The sequence below is a fragment of the Oncorhynchus gorbuscha genome, linkage group LG02, assembly GCF_021184085.1.
Source record: "Oncorhynchus gorbuscha isolate QuinsamMale2020 ecotype Even-year linkage group LG02, OgorEven_v1.0, whole genome shotgun sequence".
Lineage (NCBI taxonomy): Eukaryota > Metazoa > Chordata > Actinopteri > Salmoniformes > Salmonidae > Oncorhynchus > Oncorhynchus gorbuscha.
Genome location: NC_060174.1, coordinates 41,787,913 through 41,798,531, shown reverse-complemented (window position 1 = coordinate 41,798,531; position 10,619 = coordinate 41,787,913). Strand labels below are relative to the sequence as shown.

The window sequence follows — 10,619 nt, the reverse complement described above, 5'->3', positions numbered from 1 at the left end:
TTGGTGGAAGAGTGGGGTAACATCTTACAGCAGGAACTGGCAAATGTGGTGCAGTCCATGAGGAGGAGATGCACTGCAGTGCTAAATGCAGCTGGTGGCCACACCAGATAGTGACTGTTACTTTGACCACCCCTGTTCAGGGACATATTACTCCATTTCTGTTAGTCACATGTCTGTGGAACTTGTTCAGTTCATGTCTCAGTTGTTGAATCTTGTTATGTTCATACAAATATTTACACATGTTAAGTTTGCTGAAAATAAACACAGTTGACTGTGAGAGGATGTTTCTTTTTTTGCTAAGTTTACAAAACATTTGAGCAATTGTATTAGTATAAAATATAATTACCATATTTTTTGAGCATACAATATAGCTCAGTAATTTAATTACTTAATTACTTTATACAGTCATTATTGCTCATCTTTAACAAGGGTGTCAATAACTTCGGACCCCACTGTATGTGGGTTAACCAATATGAAAACAAGCTGGGAAAAGATGGCAACGAAAGCCGGAGTCCAGACCAGAAATGTTGGGCAATCATGAAAACTCAACCATGAATAAGTGCCCGTTTTAGGCTTGTACTACTTTCCACAGCAGTCCAACATGACACGATTGCAGGATGCTATAGAGGAGAACAGAACAGTATTGGTTGTGTGAAGTATGTGTCCAGGGGGTTAGCATAGCCTACTGTAAATGTAAATTGAGCCAATCAGCTTAATTTCTGATAGCTCAATGCTTTTCCAGTGCTGAGGTGTAGCCAGTGAGGGTCTGTCTGCCTGAGCAGCATCCTTCATGGGTGGGGTTTAATCCCAGGCCAGGTCCTCTTCTGATGATGACAATCAAGAATAATAACTAAAACACTTCTCTTGATCTGTTCTGTTGACATTTGCTCATTTTTCTCTCTTATTTAATTGTTTGTTCATTTAATTGTCTTTATTTATTGAATCCCCCACTCCTCATCCCTTTCATCCACACCTCTGTATCTCTGTGGTGGCCATCTCTCTCTCCAGGCCCTCAGGTGCCCACAGAACTGACGATCTGCACCACCTCCCCATTCTCCCCTGTTGGCAGATAGATGGATTCCTCCTTCACCTCCATCTCACCCTGCATGGCTGGGGCCAGTTCTGCTGCCTGGGAACGGAGAGTTGGGGAAGGAAAGGAGGGGAGGGAGGAGAAGGGGAGTGGGGATGGGAGGAAAAGATGGGGAGGGAGGAAACAAGGGAGGCAAGAGGGGTAGGAGAAATGCAGGAGAATATAGGGAAGCCAGGCAAGAGAGAGTGAGGAGGACAGCGGAGGAAGGAGAGAGACAGAGAGCAGTGGGTTGGAGGGGAGAGGTGGAGAGAGGGAATATGAAGATGAAACCAAAGTAGAGCGAGAGAAAGAGAGAGACAAGTTATAAAATATAGCTGCAAGCAGACATTGCAGGGTTCAAGTTATGGTCCCATAGCGGCACCATCAGGACAATTTTGACACCTCGACCTAGGATGAGCTTCTTCTGTAATCCTTACCACGCTTGCCAAATATCAGAACTCAAAATCGAACAGATCATGCAGTATGCTTTTCATGTAATTTGGAAAAATGTTCATGACGTTGACTACTTTAAAATGTCTTCTCCAGAACCACTCAGCACCTAATTTGGAGTATAGCATCTATGGATGCACGTCTTCAAACCTCTTAGATGTAAAGTCTTCCATTTAGGGGACATGCGTGTTTCTGGTACTGGTTCAGACCGACATGTTTACTTATAAATCATTCTGTGTACACAGAGCAATAGCCTAGGTTCCCAAGGACACAGTAGTATATTTTGTTGCGCCTGTGTGACATAGGATGTGAAACCTGAAACCACTTCAGCCTGGATGTCCCTCCTACCATTTCATTCACTCTTCCAACTGTCCATAGAGAGTTTTCAGCTATACATTACGTGGCAGTTTATGTACCACCACAGACAGATGATGGCACTAAGAACGCACTCAGTCAGCTGTACAAGGAAATAAGCAAACAGGAAACCGCTCACCCAGAGGTGGCCCTCCTAGTGGCCGGAAACTTTAATGCAGGGAAACTTAAATCAGTTCTACCTCATTTCTATCAATGTTAAATGTGCAACCAGAGGGGGAAAAAAAATCTAGATCACCTGTACTCCACACACAGAGACGCGTACAAAGCTCTCCCTCGCCCTCCATTTGGTAAATTCGACCACAATTCTATCCTCCTGCTTACAAGCAGGAAGCACCAGTGACTCAGTCTACCAAAAAAAGGGTCAGATGAAGCAGATGCTAAACTACAGGACTGTTTTGCTATCACAGAGGGGAATATATTCCGTGATTCTTCCGATGGCATTGAAGAGTACACCACATCAGTCACTGGCATTATCAATAAGTGCATCGAGGACGTCGTCCCCACAGTCACTTTACGTACATTCGTGGCCAAAGGTTTAGAGAATGACACAAATATGAATTTTCAAAGTTTGCCGCTTCAGTGTCTTTAGATATTATTGTCTGATGTTACTATGGAATACTGCAGTATAATTACAAGCATTTCATAAGTGTCAAAGGCTTTTATTGACAATTACATGAAGTTGATGCAAAGAGTCAATATTTGCTGTGTTGACCCTTCTTTTTCAAGACATCTGCAATCCGCCCTGGCATGCTGTCAATAAACTTCTGGGCCACATCCTGACTGATGGCAGCCCATTCTTGCCTAAAAAATGCTTGGAGTTTGGCAGAATTTGTGGGGTTTTGTTTGTCTATCCGCCTCTTGAAGATGGACTACAAGTTCTCAATGGGATTAAGGTCTGGGGAGTTTCCTGGCCATGGACCCAAAATATCAATGTTTTGTTTCCTGATCCACTTCGTTATCACTTTTGCCTTGTGGCAAGGTGCTCCATCATGCTGGAAAAGGCATTGTTCGTCACCAAACTGTTCCTGGATAGTTGGGAGAAGTTGCTCTCGGTGGATGTATTGGTACCATTCTTTATTCATGGCTGTGTTCTTTGGTAAAATTGTGAGTGAGCCCACTCCCTTGGCTGAGAAGCAACTCCACACATGAATGGTCTCAGGATGCTTTACTGTTGACATGACACAGTACTGATGGTAGCGCTCCCCTTGTCTTCTCCAGACTAGTTTTTTCCTGATGCCTTATAAAATTAGAAAGGGGATTCTTCAGAGAAAATGACTTTACCCCAGTCCAATCCCTGTACCTAATATCAGTCTGTCCCTGATGTTTTTCCTGGAGAGAAGTGACTTCTTTGCTGTCCTTCTTGACACCAGGTCATCCTCCAAAAGTATTTGCCTCACTGTGCGTGTAAATGCACTCACACCTCCCTGCTGCCATTCCTGAGCAAGTTCTGTACTGGTGGTGCCCCAATCCCGCAGCTGAATCAACTTTAGGAGATGGTCCTGGCGCTTGCTGGACTATCTTGGGCACCCTGAAGCCTTCTTCACAACAAGTGAACCGCTCTCCTTGAAGTTCTTGATGATCTAATAAATGGTTGATTTAGGTGCAATCTTACTGGCAGCCTTTGAAGCCCTTTTTGTGCAAAGCCTTTGATGACAGCATGTGTTTCCTTGCAGGTAACCATGGTTGACAGTGGAAGAACAATGATTCCAAGCACCACCCTCCTTTTGAAGCTTCCAGTCTGTTATTCGAACTCAATCAGCATGACAGAGTGATCTCCAGCCTTGTCCTCGTCAACACTCACACCTGTGTTAACGAGAGAATCACTGACATGTCCTGGTCCTTTTGTGGCAGGGCTGAAATGCAGTGGAAATGTTTTTTGGGGATTCAGTTCATTTGCATGGCAAAGAGGGACTTTGCAATTAATTGCAATTCATCTGATCACTCTTCATAACATTCTGGAGTATAAGCAAATTGCCATCATACAAACTGAGGCAGCAGACTGTGAAAATGTATATTTGTGTCATTCTCAAAACTTTTGGCCACGGATAACAGGCAACATTCGCACTGAGCTAAAGGGTAGAGCGGTCACTTTCGAGGTGCGGGACTCTAACCCAGAAGCTTATAAGAAATCCTGCTATGCCTTCCAACGAACCATCAAACAGGCAAAGCATCAATACAGGGCTAGGATTGAATCATACTACACCGGCTTGCAAACTATTACAGACTACAAAGGGAAGCACAGCCGCGAGCTGGTCCAGTGACAAGCCAACCAGATGAGCTAAATCACTTCTATGGTTGTTTCGAGGCAAGCAACACTGAGGCATACATGAGAGCATCAGCTGTTCTGGACGACTGTGTGATCACGCACTCCGTAGCCGACGTGAGTAAGACTTTTAAACAGGTCAACATTCACAAGGCTGTGGGGCCAGATGGATTACCAGGACGTGTGCTCCGGGCACGTGCTGACCAACTGGCAGGTATCTTCACTGACATTTTCACAATGTCTCTGATTGAGTCTGTAATACCAACATGTTTCAAGCAGACCACCATAGTCCATGTGCCCAAGAACACAAATGCAAACTGCCTAAATGACTATTTTGTGCTTTGAAAGGCTGGTCATGGCTCACATCAACACCATTATCCCAGAAACCCTAGACCCACTCTAATTTGCATAGCGCCCAAACAGATCCACCGATTATGCAATCTCTATTGCACTCCACACTGCCCTTTCCCACCTGGACAAAACACCTACGTGAGAATGCTATTTGTTGACTACTAAAATATCTGAAAGTTATATTAGGAGAATTATAACTTTGTAATCTGAATATTTTCCTCGGAGCCCCGACTTCCTAGTTAATTATATTTACGTGATTAAACTAATCACCCTACAGAGGGAAGTGCTTATGGCCCAATACATCACTGGGACTAAGCTGTCTGCCATCCAGGACCTCTGTACCAGGCGATATCAGAGGAAGGCCCTAAAAATTGTCAAAGACCCCAGCCACCAATCATAGACTGTTCTCTCTACTACCACGTGGCAAGCGGTACGGGAGTGCCAAGTCTAGGACAAAAAAGGCTTCTTAATAGTTTTTACCCCCAAGCCATAAGACTCCTGAACAAGTAATCAAATGGCTACCCAAACTATTTGCATTGTGTGCCCCCCCAACCCCTCTTTTACGCTGCTGCTACTCTCTGTTTATCATATATGCATAGTCACTAACTATACATTCATGTCCATACTACCTCAATTAGCCCGACCACCAGTTCCCCCGCACATTGGCTAACAGAGGTATCTGCATTGTGTCCCGCCACCCTCCACCCGCCATCCCTTCGTTTATGCTACTGCTACTCTCTGCTTATCATATATGCAGTGTCACTTTAACCACATCTACAGTGGGGCAAAAAAAGTATTTAGTCAGCCACTAACTGTGCAAGTTCTCCCACTTAAAAAGATGAGAGGCCTGTAATTTTCATCATAGGTACACTTCAACTATGAGACAAAATGAGAGGAAAAAATCCAGAAAATCACATTGTAGGATTTTTAATGAATTTATTTGCAAATTATGGTGGAATATAAGTATTTGGTCAATAACAAAAGTTTATCTCAATACTTTGTTATATACCCTTTGTTGGCAATGACAGAGGTCAAACGTTTCTGTAAGTCTTCACAGGGTTTTCACACACCTGCTGGTATTTTGGCCCATTCCTCCATGCAGATCTCCTCTAGAGCAGTGATGTTTTGGGGCTGTTGCTGGGCAACACGGACTTTCAACTCCCTCCAAAGATTTTCTATGGGGTTGAGATCTGGAGAATGGCAAGGCCACTCCAGGACCTTGAAATGCTTCTTATGAAGCCACTCCTTCGTTGCCCAGGCGGTGTGTTTGGGATCATTGTCATGCTGAAAGACTCAGCCACGTTTCATCTTCAATGCCCTTGCTGATGGAAGGAGGTTTTCACTCAAAATCTCACGATACATGGCCCCATTCATTCTTTCCTTTACACAGATCAGCCGTCCTGGTCCCTTTGCAGAAAAACAGCCCTAAAGCATGATGTTTCCACCCCCATGCTTCACAGTAGGTATGGTGTTCTTTGGATGCAACTCAGCATTCTTTGTCCTCCAAACACGACGAGTTGAGTTTTTACCAAAACGTTATATTTTGGTTTCATCTGACCATATGACATTCTCTCAATCTTCTTCTGGATCATCCAAATGCTCTCTAGCAAACTTCAGACGGGCCTGGACATGTACTGGCTTAGGCAGAGGGACACGCCTGGCACTGCAGGATTTGAGTCCCTGGCAGCATAGTGTGTTACTGATGGTAGGCTTTGTTACTTTGGTCCCAGCTCTCTGCAAGTCATTCACTAGGTCCCCCGTGTGGTTCTGGGATTTTTGCTCACCGCTCTTGTGATCATTTTGACCCCACGGGGTGAGATCTTGCGTGGAGCCCCAGATCGAGGGAGATTATCAGTGGTCCTGTATGTCTTCCATTTCCTAATAATTGCTCCCACAGTTGATTTCTTCAAACCAAGCTGCTTACCTATTGCAGATTCAGTCTTCCCAGCCTGGTGCAGGTCTACAATTTTGTTTCTGGTGTCCTTTGACAGATCTTTGGTCTTGGCCATAGTGGAGTTTGGAGTGTGACTGTTTGAGGTTGTGGACAGGTGTCTTTTATACTGATAACAAGTTCAAACAGGTGCCATTAATTCAGGAAACGAGCTACAGCATCCAACCAAACACATCTCTAATAGTAAGTTGTACCACCTCCCAAGCATATCCCAGGATCGTATCCATTAGAGCACACCATAGGAAACCATTTAAACATGTTTTTCAACAGAAATATAAAACAAGAGGTTGTTATTGAGCAAGTCCTGGTAGTCCCTCCCTGTTTCAGTCAGCTTTCTTCCATTTGGTGCCTAATGAATATGACCCAGGTGTCAAACAAAAAAAAAGTATTCTTATTCATCTCTGCAATTGTTTTTCATCTGGTTATAACAGGCATCTCTGGCACCGAATGAGGACCCCGCCCAGGACCAGACCCTGTTAGGGTGTAATAGGGCCAGCTTTAGACCTGACCAGTGTCTAAACCATCACAAGGCTAAATGTAAAAAAAACATAGCATAATCTGTCACGAGGCCAAACAGGCCTTCCTGTTCGGAAATATCTTATTTTAATCTAGCTTGTGTACTTTATTTGATCTAGCTTGTGTAATGGAAACTATTAAATAAAGAGGGAGAAAAAATGTAAAAGATAAATAAATAAAAAGCTGAAGTAATTTTTCAAGAGCTTAGTTATAAATGCTACCATATGTTTGGGAAAACAGTTCGACACATTTCAGGGAGGGGAAAATGTAGTGACCTTTCCCTGACCTTAGAACTGGAAAGGGCAGCAACCCAACGGTCAGCATTGGCCTTGAGTGTACATCTCCTCACAAGTCCACTGTGATTGATTTGCTTAATGTTTAAAAAGGCCCACTCTGACATTTACAGACATCTTGATATGAATTTGAATGTTAGCCTACATTTCTCGAACCCCAATCCCTCAGCTTTATAGCAAACAAGGTGGAGGTTTGGTGGCCACCGTTTTGTTGAATTTCAAAATAAGGAGTGGGCCTCTAAATCCTTGTTAAATGACAATGGAGTAGTCTCTCTTTGAATAGCCTAACAGAACAGAATGTGGTGGCTGTTCAACAGTTGTATTCTCTCCCCTGCCTGGTCCATATGCCCTTGGTTTACCCAAGAGGCTTCATTTCATCTCTTCGGAACAGGAAATTGGACATTGATCAGGGCCCGGTCGCCTTTGTTGATTTCTGTCAAGCTGTCTGTGTACAATCAACCATTAGAACAAATAAAGCCCATTCACAAAAATGTACACAAACAACGGTCTGATTGCTGAGAGAGGTGAAATGGAACCCAGACCGCAGCTAAACACAATGTATGGGGTGGCAATCATGTATACACCTATAGAAACATCACAAACACAAGCCTGGTGGAAGTGAGGGAGAGAAATTCATTAATTTAGGATGTCTATGGTTCCAAGAGGGGAATGGGGGACGGGTGGGACAAATTACACAACTGACAAAGAGAGACCAGGTATGACGGAGGATGCCATGCCTCATTCAGCTAGTCGGCCAAAAAAAGTGATATGTGGTGGGCAGGACATTCTGTGTATGCATAGGTATACAATCACATCGGTCCAAATTAACAAGGAGACTCAAATTACTCCAACTCCGAGCAGGACTGGCATTTCTACAAACAGCCAAACAAATCACTTAAAAGAGCCAAGCTTTTTTCGGGTCCTCTTTTTATAATGTCACGCAGAGACGAATCAGTGATGGGACGAATCAGAGATATCCATATAAAACTTGACTTTTGGGGAAGTGAGCAAACCAAGCATTACGGAGGACATGTGGCATTCAACATGGTTTTCGAAAAAAAAAAACAAGAGTGAAAACTAAGCGAAGGTCTCGTTCTTTTGTTGTGTTTCTGGCCTTGCCAAGTTGACCACATAAAAGGAGGGACTGCTGTGGGTGCCTGTGCACCCTTACTGCTTTCAACACATGGCTCCCATTCTCTGAACTCAACCCATCAAGGGATTCAAAGCTAATCTAGTAATTATTACTTTCCTCTTTCTGAAGCTGCATCTGTGCATTTTACATTGTTAAATTAAAACACCAACTCTAGGACTTAAAGGAGAAGGGCATTCACTTTGAATGGAAGCATGACAATAGGGAGAAAAGCGGAGTGTTGAGTACCTGCAAGCAGTTTGGTGAAATTGCTAATTATGACACTGGCACTTTGATTTCAACATGTCACTAATTATAAGAAGGAAGAGCATCGCACCACATAGTTTTACTGGGATATTGCACAAGATGGTGTGAGTCATTTAAAGGGGGTGTGAGAGACTGAATGTCTGTGTGAGCTCTTAACCACTCAGGTATATTTAGAACCCAACCCTCTATACTCCTCCCCCACCTCACCTACCCCCAAAGTCCCTAACATCTGAACCAGCTTTAACACCCCTACACACAACACCCATTCAACCACCTACTCTAAAATCATCTGCAAATACCTACTTCATCCATATCCTCTCCATCCATTTCTCCCTCACCTCCACAATACCTTACACTAATCCACCCCACTCCAGAGGCCTGTGATGCCACCATCATGATTAGGTTAGAGCTTACTACAGTGTCTGTAAATAAATATTGATAATGGAAAGAAGTGGAGGGCACTCAACCAATGTGAGTCAAGGTGCAACCAAAACATTTGATCACCATTGAAAAAGGCACAATGATGCGTCTTTTCCTTTTCAATGAATATTGATAACCCATGTATTTGTCTCTTCCTGCAAATCGTCCCGCTCCTAGAAGTTAGGCTATAGGCTATGCAAAATGGAAAAGAAAGTGCATGTATCCGCTCCCATCATTGTTGCTGCCTCAAGTTAAGTAGCCTACCTCCCCTCGTTGGGTTTGCGAGATCAGCTGCGCGTGTGGTCTCTATGAAATAGAGTAGGCTATATGCAAGGAAATGAAGGAAATGTACTTCCTAAATATGATTAAGCTATAGTTTAAGCCTACCACATTGTCTGGAAATAAATATTGATCACTCATAGCTGTCTCTGCCTCCAAGAGTTCTGCTCCTATTAAGGTAGGTTATTATGCAACACATAGCTCAAGAGAAAGTGCAAGTGTCTGTGCTCGAGCCAATTCTGTCTCTCTTTCAAACTAAGTTCAGCCTATTCGCTGACGCAGCCCAGTAATACTGATAGCCTAATATAAATAATGGGCCACATGAGAAACTCTGGTAATTTTTTACGCATTTTGATATTGCCTACTGAATGCAAAATAGCTGGGACCATGGCGGTCAAGTGATCTGCGCCACATACACCTAAAATAACATTTGTGGGACTGCGGTTGGGTTCGGGACCAGTTCTTGAGGGAGCGGGTAGGAATCCCGACAAAAAGCCAGTGGGACCGGGAGGTTACAGTATGAAATGCTGCGGCAGAGTGATGAGGAAATCAGTCCTGCACAGACCTCTAATGTACCTTTCTACTTTACTGGATGTGTGTAAATGTAAAAGGTGTACCTCAGGAGTTTGAGCAACAGGAACTTGGAACCGATGCTAAGATGAAAAAGAGAAGGTCAGAAATGCTGCTGTCAGGCCCACCGGACTCAATGGCCAGTTCATCTAAGGACGTGTGTCTGTCTGTCTCCGGGTGTTTGTGTGCGTTCCTCACCTGTACAGTAGCGGTGTGCTCGTTGACGGAGGCCAGTTGGACGTACTGCACCTGGATGTCACTGGCCTGTAGGGGGGAGCCCTCCACTGTTGTGGCCCCTCCGTCAGCTGACGCCACTGCTATCAGCTGGGCCCCACGCAGCACCTGACCAGGGGGAAGGAGAACGTGAGAGAAAGAGGGGAGGTGGGATAGAATGTGAGGGAGAGAAAAAGTATGAGAAAAAGAGGGATGAAAAAAAATATATATATATAGGAAATCTTTATCACAATTAATTTGCTTAAATGAATCACAAAACTATTGTTACTATAATTGCAATAACAATTTTGTCTGTGGTGAGTGCTTGTGCAAGGGTCAACCAATGTGTCTGTGTGAAACTTCAACACACACAACCTTCAGAAGAGGTCTGCTTAGCATCACCCAAAATGGCACCCTATTCCTTACATAGTGCACTGATTTTGACCAGGGTTCATAGTGCACTGCTTTTGACC

The 10,619-nt window shown here is 43.9% G+C and overlaps 1 protein-coding gene across 2 annotated transcripts in view; it reads right to left on the bottom strand.

Annotated features, from left to right (window-relative positions):
• Positions 1–300: 300 nt before the first annotated feature.
• LOC124002475 (protein BANP-like) overlaps positions 301–10,619 on the bottom strand; it is a 63,301-nt gene continuing 52,982 nt past the window's right edge. Inside the window, exons 12-14 of one of the 2 annotated variants that reach the window (XM_046309904.1) lie at positions 10,132–10,275; positions 974–1,129; positions 301–824 (exon numbers count right to left, since the gene is read on the bottom strand). In XM_046309904.1, the coding sequence (XP_046165860.1) occupies positions 1,013–1,129; positions 10,132–10,275 (261 nt within the window). In that variant the 3' untranslated portion in view covers positions 301–824; positions 974–1,012. Of the gene's footprint in view, positions 1,130–10,131; positions 10,276–10,619 lie in introns of both variants that reach the window. The other variant, XM_046309897.1, reaches the window with a different exon arrangement.